This window comes from Botryllus schlosseri, chromosome 16 (assembly GCF_051294905.1).
Source record: "Botryllus schlosseri isolate E-star chromosome 16, Bs_hap1, whole genome shotgun sequence".
NCBI classification, from domain to species: Eukaryota; Metazoa; Chordata; class Ascidiacea; order Stolidobranchia; family Styelidae; genus Botryllus; species Botryllus schlosseri.
This window is the reverse complement of record NC_137251.1, coordinates 8,755,756-8,778,491: the sequence shown is the minus strand read 5'-3', so window position 1 is coordinate 8,778,491 and position 22,736 is coordinate 8,755,756. Positions and strand designations below refer to the sequence as shown.

Here is a 22,736-nt window from a genome sequence, read left to right as displayed (position 1 = left end):
GCAAAAATTACAAGGATATTATTTTACAGCACCCCCCACCACGGCACCCACGACCACCTCTGCGCCGACAACCACATCTGCACCCACTACCACCCCGAAGGAGAGACAGCTGTGCCCTTCGACTTGCAACTGCTTGTCGGCTTGCGATGGATCAACTGATCATTGCGTACGGTCGTCGGAATGCAGTATAGAGTAAGAATGCATTACAGTATTGATTATCGGTTCTCATTACAAGGCAGAATCACTTGAATCATGTCAAATTTACAGTGAACCGATGTGTGAACAACTTCCTGTCCCCAATGTTGACCAACCCATTGTGAAGCATAACTTTGTCTGGGAATTCTTGTACCTCGTATTGGTCTAAGATTCGAATCCTACAAAACTGAGCCTTGCATTTGCCAGACTATTGCCGTTATACTGAAAACATAGAGAGAGAGAATCTTGAAATTTGATGATTGGTATCTGTATTTGAAGCAGCTAAATTCATGCATCAGTATTTTTCCAACGACTTACCTCCTGTATTTGATCATTTCTTTTTTCTTGCTAAAAATCGAAACTCTCATAATACAAAGAAGTCGACCAACTATACTAGCCCTGTTATTTGGAACAGGTTGATACAGGACCTTCAGTACCACACTTTGAAAATGAATTATGCCTAACTATACCTTCACCTCCCCCGATCCCATCCTAAATTTGATTTATGTATTATGCCAAGGTAAATTGCATTATTTGCCCCAACCAACCAACCACTAACCAAATTTCTATATCACATTTTTAATTTTCTACTGCAGGGTGTGATCAGACCAGTTGTGCCTACCCAGAATAATATCGATCAAACCCTGTTCTCTACAATTAAGTTTCTTTTGTTGTTATTTTCCTACCTTGTTGGGATTTTACAAATCAATAAATCTCTTTCTTTCTCTCTCTCTGTCAATCTACTTATTTTGCACTGCTAACAGAGTACAAAAATAATTTTCAGCTGTGACTGCACCAATTCGAACAATAATGTTTACGATCGGGCTAACTGGAGATGTATTTTGCCTGTTCCTCAATCAATGTGCACCACCACACCGGCGACAACAACCACATTGGCGCCATCCACTACAACCCAATCAACCGAAGGACCAACTACTGCTGTTACGACTGTACCAACAACACCATCAGGTGAGCTTACGGGACTGATACCGTTTCAATTGGTTTATGTTGATTGTTGATAGGCGTTGACAGCGGTTATTGACACTTTGCAGAATGATTGACTCAGTAGGGTTGTTTACAGTGTTTGCATTCAGTCTAGATTTCATATCCCTGGGTTGGAAAGTGCTATTATTACTGCGGTATAGATACATACCTACGGTGTTCAGTTGGTGATAATGATAACACTGTTGATACAATAAGTCCTTTTGAATTTTTTACCAGTTGCTGAGGAGTACCCCCCCCCCGGCTCTATTTCAATATCATTATATTATCCAATTGTTTACCGAAGTTCTGTACCTGCAACAGTGTCTTCACATGAAGTGTTGTTGATTTGGTAGATTCATTTATCTATAGCATCTGTATTTACAACCGTGTTATCTTTTCACAGGCTGCCCGGAATCCTGCATACAGACATTAACATGCGAGGATCTCGAAGATTTCAGTCCTCTTAATCCTCCGTACTTTGAAGATTATGACTCGTTCTTATGCAGCGAATGTGACTGTCCCACTGGGACTACGCAGGGTAAATAAACCTTAGCATTCTGTGACAGAAAACACTGTTTATTACAGTAAACGATTGCCTGATTCCTTTTGTTCTTCACAATTTGAAGGAGTGGCTGCTGTAGTTTTGTAGCATTGTAATTAATTTGAAATTGTCCAAATATGTCCAAAAATTGGTATTCTTAATATGCACTTATACCTACCCCTGCCTTTTATCTGGATCTGGATATAAAATTACGTGGCGATCAATAAAAAGCTTGTCTATTTTCTATTTCTTTGTGAAATATCTTCTTTCGTTAAGTTTTACTCATTTACTCACTCATTTCTCTTGTCCGAAACCTTAAAGTAACCCTTACATCACCTTAACCTCAACCCGAAGCATCAAGTGTCAGATGCTATTGTGTTGCATACTCACATACAGAGGTGGCCACTGGCCAGTAACAAAGTAATTTTTAGGAGTACTCCAACAGTCTTTGCATAGGAGCACTTTACTCGAGCCGTTTGACTACTTGGACAGTTTCGGCTCTTTTTACAATTTGGATTTTGAAAATTTGAATTTACTTTTGGGAAATGTCAGGTGTCGTAAGGACGGCGCGAAATAGCCCAATATCGCAGTGACCGAATATATTCTCAAAGATTTTACCCATTCGATTTGCAATTTCAGATGACATGTGGAATACGGGACTGTGTCTGAAATTCCCCACGTGCGGCGGTTGTGAGCTGGAAGGCAAAAAACACGCGGCCGGTACTCATTTCGCGAGAGGCACATGCGAACAGTGCACGTGCCTGGTCAACGCCGAAACAGGAGAATATTATACAGAGTGCGAGCCCTTCTGTAATTTATCGCCTTCGGATTGCCGAGTGAGGAGATTCTTTTTGTGCTGGAAAAGTTCTGTTTTGGTAAATTTAGGATGTTATCTGTTTTAGACTGGTACGGTACTTGTGGATTCCGACAATATATGCTGCCATTGTAAGGAAACGGCTACTACCCCTGTCAGCACTACCACTATCTCTACAACCACATCGACTCATTTGGTGTGCGGTTATCATTGCGAAGTCGACGTGACTTGTGAGCAAAGCGTAAGTGTTTCGCTGTATTTTTGGTAATGATTGTCAAACTTATTTTTGTCACTCTTCCACAAGTACACATGACTCTATTAACACTGCTGCTATTCTAGTTTTAGAAATATAGTAGCATATTGGCTATCATAATTTATCTCTTAAATCAAGTATTCGAGATGTATCCCCCACTGATCCCAATTGTTGGAAATTACGCACAACTAAACAGAGGTGTTCACTGTAGCCAGTGTTGCTACTCAAGTATATGTAGAAGTAGCGATTAAGATGACTTGTTCAGTTTCCATGATATAGTTTTTCTTTCTCCTAGTGATTATGACAGAAAGTGATACAAACCTATCCCAAAACTACTTTCTCCTTTCTAAAATGCGAAGCATTAACAGCAAGCAGTTCAGTAGAAGTGGAACTAGTCTGAAAATGTACCCACTTGAGAACGCTGTGCAAGTCAGCAAAATCTGTTGAATACTTCGTTACAGACCACCTCTGGGATTTACTATAGACAAATATATATTATTGAAATTGTGTCGCAATATGACTGCCTCCCATTTCACTCCACACTCAACAATGCCGGCAGAAACTACTTTGTGCTTGAGTTTGAAAATACCTGGTTTTTATATCACGATCTGGTTGTAAAATAGCTCTTTTCTGCATGCAACGCAGAGAGAGTATGCCGAAGGCCAGATGCCGCCGTTCGAAATAGATTGGGATGGCAGTTGCGCAGACTGTGCCTGTCCGGCTTTGACAATCAGAGATCATATGTGGGATTCTGGAAAGTGCATTCGGATGCCGGAGAACTGTCCGGAACCGTGCATGGTTGATGGCGAGGAGAAGAAGGTAAAATCTTAGAGACTGATATTTACTTTTGTTACTTACCTTTCTCAAGTCACTATTTCGAAAACGAAGATACTCGATTCATTTTTCTTAAGCAAATGACTCTAGTCCAATGTTTCTTAACCTCTATATCACTCGTACCGCTTGAGCTTTCAATAAATTTCTCAAACTCCCTGTCCATTGTCCATCCATAGGGGTTTTAACACAACTTTTGATATCGATCATTTTATCACTACCCTTTAGGCCCACGATTCTCAACAAACACATTCTTTCCGTATTGAATAAAGCCTGCGATTACCGACAAGATAGCGTGATGGTGAAGCGTCCGGCTTCTTGATCGGTAGGTCGTGGGTTCGATCCCCGGCCGGGTCAGACCAAAGACCTGATTAGTAACACTGGTATCCATGACATCCCTGCTTGGCGCTCATGCATTACTGGGATAGCATGGAGGGGTGGTGCATGACTTAGAAAGCCGTAAAGGCTATATCTGCACTTGCTTGTCCAGCGGCCTATGCACATCATGCACTCAATGGTATGCATATGCACAGATCGTCTGTATGTTTATCATGAGTTGGTGTATATGCCGCAAAAAAAACATCAAAGACAAAAATAAACTACGTCCTTTCCTTTCCATTACGCTATTCATAGACACACGACTAATGTATCTCGCACACCTTGTTTTGATGCTTCTTACCTCCAAGGGGTCCACTGGCCCCTGTTCCCATGCCCATGCTCTAGTCCTTTTTCAAAACCGAATAGACTCAAGTCTTTAAAAAAAGCGATTAGACTAGAGTCATTTTTTCAAAAATGAATAGAATCGCATCATTTTTACGATTTATTTTTGTGATCGATTTAACTGGGTCTCAAGTATTTGTCCATGACTCGACAGTTTGGTTTGAAACTTCCATTTGAGAGCAGATATCACGATATTGACTTACTCTATCTGGCATATATTTCTGCCACTTGTGGTTGGGGATGGTCTTACACTGCCATATATTGGTGATTCTCTAGTCCACATAGGGAATTATAGCAGTGACTTCGTGGGGACCCGCTTTGGCCCCGCCTGAAGTGCATTAGAGTATCGACCTTTTTAATGTACAGCAACATTTCAAAGTCTTACGCTTTCCAAAATTATGACACAGGATGGCGACACATACATAAGAGGAGATTGTGAAGTTTGCAACTGTACCTACGTTGCTGGAATCTACAGGGAACAGTGTGCACCATTCTGTACACTTACAGAGGAAGATTGCTTGGCGCAAGGCAAAGTGCTCTTAACGGGAGACGATATATGCTGCCAGTACGTTGATTATGAATCGGTGTCTGTTCTAAATGGAGATATGTTTTAGCACTGGATTTACGAATCAGCACAATTCGCTATGGTTTATATTAATGGATAGAGGGTCATAATCGTACGCCAGTGCTAATGCACCAGTTTGCCTGGCTCCAAGGAAAATTAATTTAGACAATAACTTTGTGTTTACCGTGACTATTCACAGCTTGACGCCACACCAAGGTTTCAAAGCATGAGCAGGCCACGGTGGTAAAAGACTATCTTTCTCATTGATGGAATAACTGGAAACTGGAATAAATCTAAGATAGATCGACTTGGATATGATTACCTGAATTGTAGTGCCTGGTCCTATTATTGTGAACGTCAACCGTTGGAAATTAAATTATTAAAGATGGAAGCAATCTGCTCGTAGTTGTCAACTTCCTACGATTCAATGTCGAGTATAGTTAATTATTTACATCAAATCATTTTTGCTCGCATTTTGAAGGTGTGTCCCAGTGCCCGCTTCAGCGTCGCCAACAACAGCAGAGAAAACAACCACCACTGTCTCGTCAACGACAGAGGAAACAGAGAAAACCACCACAACTGGTAATTATTCTATTTACTATTGAAATTATTATCGTACGGAAAAGGTTAAGCCAATCGCTTGAAGTAAACTATTATTTAACAAGACGGCAGAAGCAAAAATCTTGACTGAATCGGGAGTTTGCTTTATTGATATTACTGCCGCATAACCGTGCTGCTGCAAATTCCCCGACCACAGAACTGTAACAATCTGAACGTTGTCCAGTCATTTTATGAGGTAGAATCGCTGCTAGTTGAACTGTTTTTTTGTCTATAGTACCAGAGGTGGTCATTAACTAACTATTACTGTTTTGCTTAATTAATGAAGTAGTGCCTACTTGCATTAATTACTCGTGGTTATAGTACTTCAACTGTTTTTAGACAAAATTTAGTAATAACGCCAGCTACTTTGACCACCACTGCATAGTGCAGCTGCGTGTACGTTAAATATATATTTTCGGGATGAGAGATAGTCTTTCTTAAATTATCACTAATTTCAACAAGAAAAATCAATGCTCAATTTGATATTCGTAGCATCGACACCTCCGGCACCAGAAACCACCACGCCGACACCCACTTGTTCGGCACATTGCGCTTGCAGTGTTCCATGCGATGGAGATCAGTCAGATTGTCCGAGGGATCCAGAATGTTCTTCGAAATGTGACTGTGAGAACAGGTGCGATATTCATTGCATTGTGAGCTGTGTGTTTTAGAGCGCGCCCATGGAGATAAGTAGATATTTAATATTATGCATGGTCCGAAGGCTTTTTGTCTGCATGGAAACTATATTAGACCCAATTAGGGCCAGACTTACGTATTTTCCAGGTGATAGGGTCTGCAGTACTGCTGTATTGACTTCTGACGGGCTTATGAATCCCCAATGCCAAAAAGTTGAGATTTCTCAAGTACTAGTTTCTTGCTCAGTTGTTACTGTATTGTGAATAAATGAAGTATTATAATCTCATTTTCAAATATGTTGCTTCTTGACATTGGCATTATCGCCTATAATATGCTGTATGGGTAATATCGGTATCAGGTTAGAAATTCTGATACTGGCTAATTACCCCAAAACCAGTTTACTAACCGCACAATAACATCCAATCCAAGTTTTTATCACAATATTACTACATTTTCCTAGGACAATGTGCATTCATTATTCGGAACAGCACCATCTAGTATTCAGCGTTGCAACTATCTACAGCAACTAAGAGTACTAGTTTCTTACCCAGCTGGAGTATGAAATGATGTTTATGGTAAACACGTTTCAAATTACTGCCAGCTGCCGTAACTTGGAATCTCTTGTTGAAATCTGCCGCATTTTGATATTGGCTCTATCTACAAAAATATATTATATAGCCGATTTCGATATCTGGCTGAAAATTCTGTACTCTAGTCTCAATAGCCCCGAAACCAGGTTATTTTCTGGTCAACAACATCCAGTCCGATAACAACATCATTGTTTGCCTCGAGTCTGCAAGATACTACATCAACCTTGTACAATGTACATTCCGTTTTCCTGTATACAACAACAACGTAGTATTAAATATTGTAATCTGTCTACAGCGAGGCAGTACGTATCAACGGCCGTTGCGCTATAGAAGTCGAATGCCCCCCGCCAACCACAACCACCACCACAGCATCCACGGTTTCTACGACAGCCACCACGCCAAGTGCAACCACTCCTGCTGTGTGTGAGGTTCGTTGAATAAGGTCGTACAAGTTGAATGAGACCGGGTAAATCTTTCTCTGTTATCAGGAGGGCAGTATTAGGAATGATAGCAGCTCCTGCCAGACATGCAGGTGTACCGACGGCAAATATGATTGCACCTCCGTATGCACCAAGACTTGCGATGAGGTAAGCACTGCATTATTCAACAACGCTGTGGCGAATCTCCTCGGTTTGAATGAAATGCACTCAAAATAGAAGTAACTGATTAATTCACGATATCCTTGTAAACTTGGGGTTATGCCAGAATTATATTTTTCATAATCGCAACTATGGCTGGCACAATTGAGGGCAAGTAGAAGCCTCGAGTCGAGTATTTTTGTTCCACAATGACATCAGACATAGTAAGAACGAATTACAAAGTTCAAATACATACCTTCGATACAATCGCAATGACAATAATGCCAGTTAGACTTCAGAAAAGTGATTATTTTTCTTATTCACTAACCAAAACTTTTGCATGCAAGCGATAATCCTATAGGTCCATCACTACTCAAAGATGTGTCTCCGCTAACATGCGTGGCGTATTGTTGCATGTTTTGGAAGCTACGATAAAGCATATCGAATTTCAATGCTTCAATGATGGGAAGACAGTGTGTCGAAACGTTAATTACCACAGTTGCAATAGTTCTTTGTCAAATGGAGATTGTATGATTTCGGTACTTAAAAAATCGACCATTACCACACGACTAAAATCTTTTCAATAATAATCCACTCGCATCATTTGCCCAGCGATAATTGTGACGCGACGTCACTTAGTAGCTAGATGAAATTTTTAATCACCCCTTTACTATTTTCATCATGCAAATTCCCTCTGCAAAGTATGAAATATCGACGGTTAAATTATTCCATTTGAAAAATGGGAAATTTTTCAAGTCCGCAATTATTTCCAGAGTTATATAGAATCCTTTTTAGACCAAGGGCGAAAAATTGATCACACCTGCTGGATCCTGCTGCTATTGTTGCCCGGGCACTACGGTATCGACGACTACAACAATCAAGTCTACCACCAGCAAAGGTATGCAGCGTGTTGTCGTTGTCACGTCCCAATCGTAAGCTGTGTTCCAAGCGATCTCATGATTCTGATCCATTGCACCGAGGTGGTCGATTCAGTTATCGTTGGTACTCAAGTAGAAGTATCATTGAGCGATTTCCGATTAAGTGAAAAAGTAAGTTTTCTCAACCTAGTTTCAAAAACTGAAAGGAACACTTGAAATGAAAGTAGTCTATCACATGACCACTTGAAAACACTTCATTACTGACCACCTGTGGTGTGTAAAGGTAAAAAAGCTAGATGCTTTGCCAAAAGACTGTTCCAATACTGGTGACAGTAACCTACATACGTAAACACACGAGTAAGCAGCCAGGGAGGCGAAATCCAATTGGGTACTCTGTAAACTATAAATATTTGGTCACTGACCACCTCTGCAAGCGATACCTATCCCTAATGTCTCCGACAGTTGTACTTGACCTCACTTACCTGGAAAATATTACCAGACAATACTGGTGTGCAAGATAAACTGTGCATCAACAACAGCGTTAAGAGAACAAGAATGATTTTTAAACAAAACAAACTGATGTGACTTTTGCTGTATGATTCGTGTGTCAACCGCGGATTAGAAACACTGGTCTATGGTTTGCTCGTATGAATCAGATAGAAAATAAAATTGATAATCGAATACTTAAAAGTACAAAATTGCTGTCAGACATACTTTTTGCCATGTCCAGATAACAACAAACTCTACGTTACAGCTTCAGAGTCTACGACGTCAAAAACAGCATCCAGCACAACACCAGAAAAGACCGCGTCCACCTTGTCGACCACAAGCAAGTTGCCTGTCGAGACTACCACCGAAATGGAACCCACCACACCAGGAACACCGCCGACCTGCTCATGGGATTGCAAGTGTTATGTCAAGTGCGATGATCAGGCCGTGCTTTCGGAAGGTAACAGATATTTCAATATTTTCTGATTTGAGTGGTGGTTTTATGGTAAAAATTGTTGTTCCAGGGGAATTGCCTGGAAGATGTTCCGAAGTTAACGAAGCATGTAATGTGTGCACTTGCGAAGAAGGTTACGTCAGAGACAACAAGACAAGCAAATGCGTTACATATCAACCGGAATGTAACTGTGAAAATGGAAAGCAGGTTCGTAGACTCTGTCTGTCGAGTTTTTGAATTATTAGTGGTACGATGGTTGATATGCAATGTTTTCTCTGCTATTTGCTGATTGTTTCAATATTAATATGTTATTCAATTGTGTATTGAAGTTCTGCACCACAAGAGTATGTTCGAATTTGAATCATTTACGCTTTGCAAAATTTTTTATGGCTTCCATACCATCCTATGCGGACAAAATATTTTTTCACATGTATTTTAAGGATTTTTTATTGTTTTCAGAATGGAGATATCTACTGGAAGGGTGACTGCATGGAATGCGAATGTGTCGAGGGCGTTGAGAGGTGCAAATCGAATGTCTGCCGACTGAGGGAAAGTGATTGTATCGCCGAAGGAAAAGTGTTCCGAAATGCTACCGGTAAATTATTGTACCTTGCTAACGAATAGTAGAGATGTGCTACATCTTGGAAGGCTACACGAGAGGTGTGCTTCTACTTGTTGGAAAGAAAAGTTTTATTAATGGAAGAACAATGAATTTGTTGAAATTTTCATTTTACACTAAGCATGTGCAATGCACAAACTGTTTTCTTACACTCTCAAATCCTACTTCAGTTGAGTGCAATGCTAGTGAAATATTCATTGTGGATTTGATGTTTGTGAGCATTGTCGATTTTAATCGCTTCATTTCGAAATTTTGCAGGTACCTGCTGTGACTGCGTTTTTATCATACAGGAACCTACTACCAAGGGTACAACATCAGGTATTTCTAGATGTTTGAATGAGATTTCTGGTTTCGATAACATCTAAGCATTCCATTACAGCATCCACCACTACCGCATCGACAAGCTCCGTAGGATCGACAGGTGAAGGTCTTGCCAATATTGTAGTAACTGGGATGGGGGCTGTTGAATAATTTGCTTTGAATCTATGCTCTGCTTTGAATGCGATGTGCACAATGCTTATATAGAAGTTTATTTCATGCTGTTCTTTGGTGATGAAGAGAAATTCATGCAATTGAACGACAATGACTGAGGAGTAACAAAGTACTTCTACTTTTTCCTAGTACTCGAATAGGTTTTTCCTACTTACTCAAGTGTTTATGTTTTTTGACTACTTCAAGTAAAGCAATTTTCATATCTTCATTTTCTACTTCTACTTGTAGTATTGACATGCCATATAGTAAAAACTCATGGCATTATTTCCACTTGAGTAGCAACGATTGCTGCTTTGACCACGTCTAGAGGAAACAGACTTGAATGTTGCAAGAAATACGCCAATTTAATTCAAGTGTAAAGATTAGCCTACCTAACACGACATTTTTACACCGTTTTCAATTTTGATGCACACCTTTGCAGTCGTGACGGGAACCACCACCGCAAGACCGCCATCTGAAGAGTGCCAGATCAACGGCATCAACTACGACACAGACTGGGTGAGTAGAAAATTGTGAAATCGCAACCGGTCTCGCGGGCACGTTCACACTTTGGTCTTGCCGTTCTGTCAGCCTCACAACATCTGGGAAGAGGGCGACTGCACTGTCTGCAAATGTCTGGAAGGGAGCAAGTCTTGCAAGAAGAAATGCAGCATCGAGTCCTGCGCCGAAAACGAGGTGTTCGTCAACGGTACTGAAGACGAATGCTGCCGTTGTGGTGAGTAGATTGTAGATGGCTTGTCGGAAGTAGCTGGCGATGGAAAATTACGATCTGGCGTAATCACGGGTCCCATTCGAGTGTGACATATCGTTTTCATTGTAAGATTGTGACTCTTGACTTCAAACGGTATCGAATTAGCTACTACGGCTCGCTCTGCTGATACCACGTTGTATACCTTCCAGAGTTACAATAAACGTACACAACTGCAGATTACTTTAGTTGTGGAACAAGCTGCTCAGCAGATATTGCTGTTTCTGGGACTCTGAAAATTTGTTGACTGTATTGATCATGTTCCGCTGCAGTTGATATGGGATGTAATCTTTCAAATGACTGTCAATAATTTCAAGTTCTACATGGAATGTGTGATATTTTGATGTCGGCGGAAAATATTTGGTTATCGGCAAAAATAATGGGTATATCGTCACCGGTCCGCTCTAATCATCATCTCTTCCGTGTACAGAACCTTCACCTGTTGGCGGATGTCTACCTAGCACCGAAATGACCAAAGTGCATCATCCCGAGTGCGTGTCTGAAAATGAAGTGCCGCTCACAACCTGCAGTGGCAGCTGTCCTTCGCACTATGGAGTTCTCTTTGCCGCTCCGTATTTCGAGGTAAGCAATCGGCATGATATTGAGGTACCCCATTTCTACATGAATCAAGAAGAATGAGTTACACTCCTTTAAAATTTGACCCATTGCAAATATTCGGATGTGATGAATTCAGCTTGTTCGACTGATGTCATACTTACACGAATAACATTCCCTGCAATAAATGCTTGCTTGGAATCATATTCCCCTGCCTGGCGTAGTACCATCTTCTAAATCAGTTCTTCTAAACCAGCGAAGCTATTTCAAGTTGGTCACAAAACACTTCATAATGTTACAGTTTTCTATTCAATATGTCATAGATAGAGAGCTCTGTTTGGTTGATATGGAATGCTACCAGTCTTCTAATTGATTTGATAGCGATTTTATAGGTATACTTTTGGAATACTATGATCTAACATGTGGCGGTTGGTCGAAAATAAGTGTACTTCAATTGTATGTATTCCTGGATATTTTCCGAGAAGGAAAATCAAGTAAATAAAGCCTAGACTTCATCTGATAGTATCCATCACATGCAGGGCTGGGCAAAATAGAGTTCCTGAGTGATTCGATTCAAAATCACATATTATGCTTAGAGTGGAGATCCCTCATTATGATTTCATGACAGAATATATGATCCTTTTATGCCACCACAAAGAATACCGTGCCTGTTATGCATTACATGAAGATACTCTGGCATTTTTTATCATACATATTTCTTTGCACTTTGTGACAATGTTTTGGGATGATTTCCAGTAATGTTCCTAGCTTTGTACTATGTTTCGTAAGCTGTGACACGGCCAATCAGGGTTTCAAGGTTTCAACAGTTGAAAACAGTATCGAAACTATCATTCTCACTGATAACTTAACTTTCAGTTGCAAGGAGCGTATAATTTCAGTACTCGAAAGAAATCGTCTTTTACTACTCGACTCAAATCATAAATTATTACTCAAATCATTGTGCCCAGCCCTAATTCCATGATATGGAGGCTCAACTTTCGCATTGATAGTAAATTGCATGTGTTTTAAAATATACATGGTTTCTTTTCTCATTGATTTGTTTTCATTCGTTTGTTCATATCTCTCGCGAACTGAAAAAGACTAGGACTGCCTTTTGGGCAATCTGCCAACCAAATATTGCACAAAGATAAGAACGAGGTTTGGTTAGTTTGTAAATTTCTATTATCTGCTGTTCAGAATCAATGTACGTGCTGTAAACCGAAGTCTGTCGTAATGGAAAAAGTGTCTTTGGACTGTGTCAACGGCACCACTGTGGAAGTGGACGTACCAAAAGCCACCGAGTGCTCCTGCACAAAGTGTGACTTCGATCCGTTCAATTTATAGGTATGCACGGCATACCCATTCGTGAATAGCACGGAATACTAAAAAATGCACCTTCTTTTCAACAGGAAACATGTACAAATACCATGATCTGCCTCATGACGAGAATCTGTTGTAAATAGACATATTTCACTATTCCTTCCTGAAACGCATCCGCTCTTAGTTCTCTCATGTAATCCCACTGTAGACAATGAAGTAATTCAAGGCCGAATGGTGCAATCTTACTTATATTATACAGCTCTATCGCTTCAATACACATCTTTCATGCATCCAACAGTTCGTTTATTAACTTGTCAGATATAAAGCGGGGATAGTAAGGTATTCATTAATGAAAGCAGCTGATGCAGGAGTTCTCAGAAGGAAGATGTAGAAAATCAGTGGGATTCGCCTTCTTTGCCAGCAACCTGGAAGAGAGACAGCATTTTAAGCATCAGCATAAATACAAATCAGCAACCAGCGCGACTGGTTGGACACTAGTACTGGCACAAAGGATCACCGTAGTAATTAGTTGTATAAATAAATGTTACACTACATCAATGAGGTAAATTTACACAGAATGGAAAGTAATTTAGCAGTAACGATGTTGCTCCCAATGGAGGGACTTGCTGATCTGTATCAGAGAAAACCATCATATCCTGTGAAATCCATATCAAAACACTTGCATCTCTAAGATAACAAACTTACACGCTTGAAGTCTGACATTTTTGTTGTAGCCACCGTTCTACCTATAATGACCAGATTTTCTATCCTAGTAAGTTCTTCACCACCTTGATTGTCAGCAACAAATATCTGAAAGTATAATGTATGTTGCATCGCGATTGGCCATATTCGTGAAGTAATCAAGTGAACTCACTGTGAGATTGTCCACACTCTGAAACTTTACAAACTTTAAATTGACTACCGCTTCTCCCGAAACGTCATCTTTCGTTAGTCTGAAAACAAAATAGTGATATCAGATTTCGAGTTGTCCTTAAACGAACACAAACTCACACTAGCTCTTGTACGGGATTGCCGTCTCTGGCCGAATCAAAGTCCATGTTGTGCGGTTGATTGATGTACATGCGTAATGTTTTCGGCGCAAAACTCGGCGGGCCTTTGATTTTCAAGGAATGTAGCTTTACTTTCTGGTCGAACTCTAGCGATATTAGCAGCTGAAATAAATCGTAGCATGTCACCCTAACCGCAATGCATACCGCGTTTGTAATATGTTACGAGAGAAATCGGAGATAACAACTCAATGCACAGACTCAAAAATTCGAACCGACAACAACCTGGATTTTAGTTCACAAGTCGTGATGCTGATTGAAGACTTCAATACTTAGTTCGTAACTTGAAACACGGGTCACTCGGGTAAGTGACATGGGCTCATCTATCCTGGACAACTAGCAATTTTTGAGATATACTAAAAGTATATATTCAATTATACATATTAGTATAAGGTCCAGAGCAGATGCTCTCAACCCTATTAGCTAGTGATAGGTAAAACCGGTAACACAGGTGAACCTGTAGGCATCACAACTAACCAGGGTTGTAACCAAGTCACAAGGCTCCGAGTCACTCCACCTTTCGTAGTTTTGACTCGAGTCAAGACGAGTCATTTACAATTCACCACAAAGTCACGTCCGAGACCAAGTCAGCTAGTCGAGTCCGAGTCATAGTGTTTTGACTCGAGTCCAAGTCATTACGTTCACTGTTCAATTTTTAGTGCAATCCAGTTCAACCCACTTTTTTCAAGTCTGCTCGAGTGATGGAATGGCTTGCATTCACAATATAGTAATTTTCCTCAGTCTCAACAGTTTCTGGCCCTATTTTTCCAAGTACCAGGACTGATGGACGAAATACAAAAATGTGGTGACTTTACTACGGTATTCTTCAAAGTGACAATGAAATGTCTGTCATGGCCGTTCTAGTCTCGAGTCATATGACTTTGTTAGAGTCATGCACAATGACTCCAGTCCAAGTTGAGTCAATACAAAAATTCACTCGAGTCGAGTCATTTCATGCATTTGAAAAAATGACTCCAGTCAAGGTGAGTCACCAAAAAATCGCTACTCGAGTCGAGACACGACTCTAGTCATTACAACCCTGCAATTAACCCAAAAAATAATAAATATAAGCAATTCAAAGCAAAGTCTTCTAAGCTTTCACATATGATGATATGACGTTACAAAGACACTACAAATAGGTGCCATTTTCGATAAGATATTCGGTTACCGTGATACAGGAGATGTTCTGCCAAGATGGCACGGCAATTTCACTCATGAAAGTGATGCAAGCATATCCTAAACCAGTGCTCTTCAACCGGGGTTGTCGTACACCCTGGGGTGTACCAGAATTTGCAAAGGGTGTACCACTCGGATGGGGTGTACAGGGGTGTACCAGATCCGAATTACAATGAGCCGATGGCTAGCTATCACAAAGGCAGGTTTATGGACCAGTACAGGTTGACGCACAGGTTAATGAGCAATATGGTACGATGTTATCTCAAGTGTAAACTGTACACCGCTTGATTGTGATGTCATAAGCAAATATTTCTCCTATTCATTTAGCCGTCGGCAATAGACCAATGGATCCGTTTGGTGTTGGAAAGTATGCAGTTAACAAACATGTTTTCAGCTAGTCATATGTCTTTTAGTGATTTTTGAGGGAACCGCCGCGATAGCTCAGACTTCTTGAATCGGTACTTCTTACCCGACGTTAATAAATACCGCAATGCACATAAATGAAGTGACGTAGCCAGCCAGGGTCGCAACAGATTCCATGTTGAAATCGAAAACCTTTTGTTTTGAAATGCCGATTTTATGTCCAATATTTCGCCATACATTTGCAATTTAGTATTTTGTTATTGGTGATGCAAATTAGCGACAATAGACTGTGTATAGCGGCATACGATCTGGGGTTACTGACATCTTTTGCAGCCCAAGTGCTACTATCGACTGTGTGTGGTGTGGGGCAGGCCTGATACGCAGTAGGCTGGTGCGCCTGCTATCATCGCTGATCTGAATTACCGCTTCTGCAGCAGTAACTTTACCTACTATCTCCCCAATACTGTTACATTTAGGTTGATTATCGTTCGTAATGTCATGCTGTTTGGGGGCTGACACGAAATAAATTCCAATTTGCGTGGCGGGCGGCTTAATTGGCTGCGAATAGACTCTGTGACCAAATACTATTTTATTCAAATCCAAATTTTTTGATGGCAATAACTCCTCTTCTACTGGTCGGAATTGAACCAAATTTGAAGAACATCGTTTTTATAGACAACCTAATACTTTCATGGGTGAACAGAAAAATTTCAAATTTTTTGTTATTTATTTTATATAATAAATAGAAACTTTCTTCTCCCGTAGCAATGCGGCTACCGGTTGGAATTGAACCAAATTTGGTGTGTAGGCTTAAGTTAGGTAACCTAACAATTTTATCAAGTAGCCAGTACGATTTGAGAAAAAAAGTCATTTTTGAAGACCCCTAATGAACAGGGGTGTACGAGTTTTGAGCAAACGTTAAAAGGGTGTACCACGCCGAAAAAGGTTGAAGAGCACTGTCCTAAACTACTTTCTACTTAACATAACCCAAAGCATGAAAAGTAAGCAGTTAAGTACAAGCAGGCAAATCCCACGTGAACATTCGGAAAAAGTAGAAGAAATTTGTTACTGACCAGTGACCGCCTCCAACAAACTGACCAATTGTGCCACTTATAGGTGCAATTTTTATGATATTTTCAATTAAAAAATTTGTGCAGAGACATCAAACAACACCACTATATTCTTGAAAAAACAATAAATGCAAAGTACCGGTAGTTTGGTTTCAAAAAATGTTACGATGATATTGGTAAATCAGTCACATTGTGGATCCAAATAAAACCAAATTAAGTAGCCAACTATGAAAAGGTTAAATATTGTTGATGTTGATTAGAAACGACCTTTACCACTGGATTCAGATGACTTGGTCTATTAATCAATGAGTAAATATAGAATTTGCAATCAATCAAGTGGCCTAATTGCAGCATAGCCTACCATAATTGCTCGGGCATAATACATGCTATTACGGTTCCAAATTCATGTAGCCGAGAGGGTATCTCATACATAGGGATAGTAAATGTGAACTGTAGGCTACTTTTCAATGTTATCGTTCAATGTCACCACTTAAGCCTATTATTACATTCACAAACTTCACTGGCAACTCTATATCCTATAACTAGTACACAAATAACCAACACAAATATTGCCACACCATAGCAGACTCACAGAGCCTAGCTTGTCTGTAAACTGGTCATCATCACAGCTAAACATATCTACAATACCCGATACCCGTGCACAGAACGACATCTTACCTCTTCATCACAATCAGATTCCAAGTACAAGTCGTCGTTTTTTTCAAAAATATTCTTCACAGGATGATTGTCACTCTCATTCAAGCAAGTCAGTTGAGACATGGTGATGTTTGGCGTGAGATCACTCTGAAAATACAAACAGTAATCAATGCTAAATTCAACAATTGGAACAGCTGCAAAAGCGACTGACCATTCCGGGTACTCCGACATCTGTACTTGAGCCAGCGCCTCCGCTATCGGATGCGAGTTCTTGAAGCTTTTGGCGGAGTTCACCCGCATTCGCACCTTGGATTGTGTGAAGGGTTTGTCGATTTCGAATGAACAAGAATGTCGGCATGGCTCGAACCCCATACGTTTGCTGTGTGTTCTGTGAGAGAATTGATACAGATCCCCAGATATTGAAATTCAAACATTTTTTGGTTCAAGTTGAAAAGTCCAATTTGATATCGTATTTACTTCTTACTCATAATATATTCCCACCTAAGCTTTACTTACCTCACACTTGTCAACGTCCACTTTTAAAAATACAACGTCTCCAAATTCGTTTGATAGCTGTTCGAAAACTGGTGCTATCGTTCTGCATGGTCCACACCTAACATATCGAAAGTTTGAGTGATAACAGAGACAGTGTTGAGGACATTGTTGCCAACCACTTCAGACTTCACCCATTTAGATAGCCATCCGGTAGCCTAGCGGCTACATAGACATGAGGTAGGCCTACTGGTACTTTTGGAATGATTTCGTTAAGAAACATAATTAACTACTAAACTGCAACTCACCCTCACAATACAAAACCTATATATCTGAATCACATTTCAATTTCATTAGATTTCCAGTTTTGGGCTTCAGCTTCCAAGTATTATTCATTTTTGACGTCCATGAATAGTCACAAATTTTCGATACAAAGACTTATGTGTATAGGCTAAGCATGTGTAGACGGTATAGGCGGCCCTGTGGAGATAAAGCTGTATCAGCTGTACCAGCTGTATCAGCTGTATCACTCTGTGGATATAAAGCTGTATCAGCTGTATCACCCTGTGGATATAAAGCTGTATCAGCTGTATCACCCTGTGGATATAAAGCTGTATCAGCTGTATCACTCTGTGGATATAAAGCTGTATCACCCTGTGGATATAAAGCTGTATCAGCTGTATCACCCTGTGGATATAAAGCTGTATCAGCTGTATCACCCTGTGGATATAAAGCTGTATCAGCTATCAGCTGTAACACGGCTCTATCAGCTGTATCACTCTACCTGTATGGAATCTGTGTCTTGTGTTCAATCAATTCTTGATTTTTTTATTATTATTTTTTTTAATTACTTTTAACTTTGAGAATCATCGCTGCTCCCATATTATAGACAGGGGTTCTCAACCTGGGGAGCGCGATTTGCCTCCAATGCAGGCGTGTTTCTCTTTATATAGACCCAATTTCATATTTTTTATTCTCTCATCAACATTCATAACCGACCATACCACCAAACAATCTGTTGGGGTTGCTAGCATCCCAGTTGGATTTTGTGATATGACGATAAGGGGGGCGCGAATGACGATAAGGGGGCGCGAAATTTTTCACTATCAAAAAGGGGGGCGCGTCAAAAAAAGGTTGTGAACCACTGTTATAGACAAGCCGTACCGAGATTCACCCAGGTATCACTCTGCAATTAGTATCAGGTCTATACTATGTCTGGGATGCGCGAAATAGTCTAGTAGGCTGTCACACATTTAGTGAGTCAGCTCTACTCGCCTACACGCGCGAAGAAAGAGAAATTTCTATATTTCATGATTGAGTCGGTCAATATATGATCGGGAATTGCATATAGATTGCTATCAATTTTTATAACGTCTATCTGCTCACGTAATCTAATTTAGGCTACCGGCTGCTGGTAGAGCTGAGTGAGGTGTGCTTGAAAAGGTAGGAGCCCTCGAATAATAATTAATTAAACATCTCCGGGTGAGTATACCCGTTGGCAGGAACGAAACAGCACTTCGTCAGGCTCGCAAAAAACCTGGTATCTTGGGCTCTTATACGGTGATAAAACGTCCCCAATCACGTTGTTCGCTTTATTGCCACGAAATTATTGTTGTAATGTTTAGTAAGCCAGCGTGAAGCGCAAAAATTTTCAATAATTCATGATAAAATCGGCCTATAAGATCGAGATACAGCTGTGATACAGCTGATACAGCTTTATATCCACAGGGTGATACAGCTGATACAGCTTTATATCCACAGGGTGATACAGCTTTATATCCACAGAGTGATACAGCTGATACAGCTTTATATCCACAGGGTGATACAGCTGATACAGCTTTATATCCACAGGGTGATACAGCTGATACAGCTTTATATCCACAGAGTGATACAGCTGATACAGCTTTATATCCACAGGGCCGTATAGGCCTACTCACTCACCAGGTTGCAAAAAAATCAATTACAATCAAAGATGACCCAGCATCATTGAACGCTCGTTGAAAAGCAGCATCGTCTTCGACGTGTTGAACAGGCATTGTAGTCGTAGCCTACGGTAGTAAATTATGTCTGAGTACAGGGTGGGAGTGTTATTACCATTTCACGCTCATAATCTCATATAATACAACGCTTACACTATCGAATGTGACTACAATCTCCATACTTACACTACAAAAAGATTACTCGTACTTGGTGTCAAAGTCTTAAAGTGACATATCAACAAATTTGTTAGATCAACAAGTACAACAACAGTTGTGATATGAGGCCTCGGGAGTCTTGCTATAGGGATTTGGCCCATGTTGTGAGTTACGATGCCGTTTGATCTGGCCCCTTGGGATAACCCTACTATATTGTATCATGAGAAACCAAAAGCATTTAACCCCATATGTATTCCAACCAACTCGACTATACAAAACAGTTGTCATCGCGGTGCCCACGAAAACAACTCAAGATTACTACCGAACTCACGGGCATCCCTAAAAGACAGAGAAGCGGAGGCAGCGGAGACAGCGGAGGCAGCGGAGAACGGACCCTAAAACGCGGAAGCAACGGAGACGGCGGAGAGAGCCAAAAATGCCGATTCCTAAAAGACGGAGACAGCGGACCTAGCGGAGAGCGGAGCTTTCGGTCATTAACCTTTATAGACACGCGCGACATAGCGGACGGATACTGAAAGCGGAGTTCGGGACCCCGCGAAATGGACATAGCGGACGGTTATATAATATAGAAAGCGGAGATCAGGGCGTATCGGAAGATGTTTCGAAGCAGTGGAGAATAACGGAGAAGTCAGCCATATGCAAGTTCAAGGCCAATTGGGCGACTGATTGCCCATCGATGAGATGACATAGCGGGCGGTTATATAGTACAAAGAAAGCGGAGTTCGGGGCGTATCGGAAGATGTTTCGAAGCAGTGGAGAATAACGGAGAAGTCAGCCATGCTATTTCAAGGCCGATTTGGCGACTGATTGCCCGTCGATGAGATGACATAGCGGACGGATACTGAAAGCGGAGTTCGGGCCCCCGCGAAATAGACATAGCGGACGGTTATATAATATAGAAAGCGGAGATCAGGGCGTATCGGAAGATGTTTCGAAGCAGTGGAGAATAACGGAGAAGTCAGCCATGCAAGTTCAAGGCCAATTGGGCGACTGATTGCCCGTCGATGAGATGACATAGCGGGCGGTTATATAGTACAAAGAAAGCGGAGTTCGGGGCGTATCGGAAGATGTTTAGAAGCAGTGGAGAATAACGGAGAAGTCAGCCATGCTATTTCAAGGCCAATTTGGCGACTGATTGCCCGTCGATGAGATGACATAGCGGACGGATACTGAAAGCGGAGTTCGGGGCCCCGCGAAATGGACATAGCGGACGGTTATATAATATAGAAAGCGGAGATCAGGGCGTATCGGAAGATGTTTCGAAGCAGTGGAGAATAACGGAGATGTCAGCCATGCAAGTTAAAGGCCAATTGGGCGACTGATTGCCCGTCGATGAGATGACATAGCGGGCGGTTATAGAGTACAAAGAATGCGGAGTTCGGGGCGTATCGGAAGATGTTAGGAAACAGCGGTGAAAAACGGAAAAGTCAACCATGCAATTTGGTGTATTTCAAAGTATTCGATAATATATAACCGGCACATATTTTTTTCGATCTGAGAACTAATAATTCACTCCAAAATTTTCTAAAAACCCGAAACTGCTCATCTAACGTTACCGTCACACAGGGTTGTAACCAAGTCACAAGGCTCCGAGTCACCAGTCAATCTCAGTTTTGACTCGAGGTCTGATACGATCTGAGGTTAGATCGATCTCAAAGTGCGGCGTTGGAGCATTGAGCAAGCGCTTTCCCAGTCAAGCCCTTTGATTCGAGGACTTACTCATTCACTTTTTTTACGGTTTGGCCAATAATATTGAGTGCATGGAAATTGTGCTGTGAGCATGTTTGGTGCCTGAATTCACAATTTCAATTGTAATATATACAGAGGTGGTCAGTAACGAAGTAGCCTACTTCTACTTTTTCGAAGTGCTCAAGTAGTTTTCCTCTACTTCTAGTACTTATTCAAGGAGATCCGATTTTCACTACTTCTACTTCGTAATATTTTGTGATCTACTTACTTTTCGCTATTTTCAGTTTGTCAAGTAGAAGTAGCCTAATCCTCCAATCAGAAAGATAGCCTGAGGAATTTCGGGGCTGTTTTCACGGGAGTATCCACATCTAATTTTCATAAAAGTTGAGTAAAGCCCAGAATTTTCATCGCGTTTCGCGCGCAGTGGATGCGGCATAAATAAAGCTACACTATATGGCATTTTTACGACGCACTATATTTTTATTAGCGTTTACTAATCGCGCAAGGTGTTTACACCGTATCCTATACAACTTCTCCGTATTGCGCTTTGACTAAACTGCGGGCCTTATAATATGGAGGAGGGTGCGATACCATGATATGTTATAAAACGTGCTGTTCGAGTATACACTTTATAGCTTAAGCTATGCATAGATAGCCAATTTGCTGCACATCTGAACAAAATGTTGTTCAGTATCTTCATCTTCTTTTTTGTATGACAACTTTCGGTTAGTTTGTGCGAATGAAATTTCTTTTGCAAAAAAGTGTGGATGAAACTCAAAAATTAATATACCACGTAACTGAAATGTTAGACATGACGTCATAGGTTCGGGTTCACACAGAACCTGAACCATTCCGGGGTACACAGTACACACCATCACTAGAGCAGTTTACTTACGACGTTTAGCATTTCTACGCGTGCGTCGGCTAAACAACGCTTTTTTGCATGCATATTAAACTCTATCTTCGTTCCTCGATTTCACTGACTTGCGTAGTGATGATTGGAATGCGATATCAGAAAGTGATATTACATATGCAGAGCTATAAGCCGATTCCTCATCTGCCATTGGTGTCATGAATAAATCGAAATGGGATAACTGCGACAGCAGCTTATGTAAAGGTAGTAAAGACCAAGATCAGCAGATAATGTGTGTGAAATGTCGAAGATGGTTCCACAAGTCCTGCCTAGTCGATGAAAAGGCTGATG

General features: G+C 40.8%; 2 protein-coding genes across 3 annotated transcripts in view; one reads left to right on the top strand and one right to left on the bottom strand.

The window, feature by feature from the left end:
* LOC145459500 (uncharacterized) overlaps nucleotides 1–13,157 on the top strand; it is a 103,885-nt gene extending 90,728 nt beyond the window's left edge. For both annotated transcript variants that reach the window (XM_080338159.1, XM_080338158.1), the window contains exons 95-116: nucleotides 30–192; nucleotides 980–1,164; nucleotides 1,583–1,717; nucleotides 2,360–2,556; nucleotides 2,623–2,775; nucleotides 3,433–3,606; nucleotides 4,746–4,903; nucleotides 5,385–5,485; nucleotides 5,996–6,137; nucleotides 7,025–7,157; nucleotides 7,218–7,316; nucleotides 8,103–8,205; nucleotides 8,940–9,134; nucleotides 9,199–9,335; nucleotides 9,588–9,723; nucleotides 10,006–10,065; nucleotides 10,127–10,168; nucleotides 10,661–10,737; nucleotides 10,810–10,954; nucleotides 11,418–11,569; nucleotides 12,740–12,886; nucleotides 12,952–13,157. In XM_080338159.1, coding sequence (XP_080194285.1) covers nucleotides 30–192; nucleotides 980–1,164; nucleotides 1,583–1,717; nucleotides 2,360–2,556; nucleotides 2,623–2,775; nucleotides 3,433–3,606; nucleotides 4,746–4,903; nucleotides 5,385–5,485; nucleotides 5,996–6,137; nucleotides 7,025–7,157; nucleotides 7,218–7,316; nucleotides 8,103–8,205; nucleotides 8,940–9,134; nucleotides 9,199–9,335; nucleotides 9,588–9,723; nucleotides 10,006–10,065; nucleotides 10,127–10,168; nucleotides 10,661–10,737; nucleotides 10,810–10,954; nucleotides 11,418–11,569; nucleotides 12,740–12,886 — 2,834 coding nt within the window. In that variant the 3' untranslated portion in view covers nucleotides 12,952–13,157. The remainder of the gene's footprint in view (nucleotides 1–29; nucleotides 193–979; nucleotides 1,165–1,582; nucleotides 1,718–2,359; nucleotides 2,557–2,622; nucleotides 2,776–3,432; nucleotides 3,607–4,745; nucleotides 4,904–5,384; nucleotides 5,486–5,995; nucleotides 6,138–7,024; nucleotides 7,158–7,217; nucleotides 7,317–8,102; nucleotides 8,206–8,939; nucleotides 9,135–9,198; nucleotides 9,336–9,587; nucleotides 9,724–10,005; nucleotides 10,066–10,126; nucleotides 10,169–10,660; nucleotides 10,738–10,809; nucleotides 10,955–11,417; nucleotides 11,570–12,739; nucleotides 12,887–12,951) is intronic.
* Nucleotides 11,435–22,736, bottom strand: part of LOC145459513 (thioredoxin-like protein 1) — a 67,254-nt gene continuing 55,952 nt past the window's right edge. The window contains exons 2-9 of the mRNA XM_080338171.1: nucleotides 19,629–19,756; nucleotides 17,712–17,808; nucleotides 17,407–17,583; nucleotides 17,217–17,342; nucleotides 13,874–14,034; nucleotides 13,737–13,815; nucleotides 13,568–13,672; nucleotides 11,435–13,287 (exon numbers count right to left, since the gene is read on the bottom strand). Of these exons, the coding sequence (XP_080194297.1) occupies nucleotides 13,258–13,287; nucleotides 13,568–13,672; nucleotides 13,737–13,815; nucleotides 13,874–14,034; nucleotides 17,217–17,342; nucleotides 17,407–17,583; nucleotides 17,712–17,808; nucleotides 19,629–19,723 (870 nt within the window). The 5' untranslated portion in view covers nucleotides 19,724–19,756 and the 3' untranslated portion in view covers nucleotides 11,435–13,257. The remainder of the gene's footprint in view (nucleotides 13,288–13,567; nucleotides 13,673–13,736; nucleotides 13,816–13,873; nucleotides 14,035–17,216; nucleotides 17,343–17,406; nucleotides 17,584–17,711; nucleotides 17,809–19,628; nucleotides 19,757–22,736) is intronic.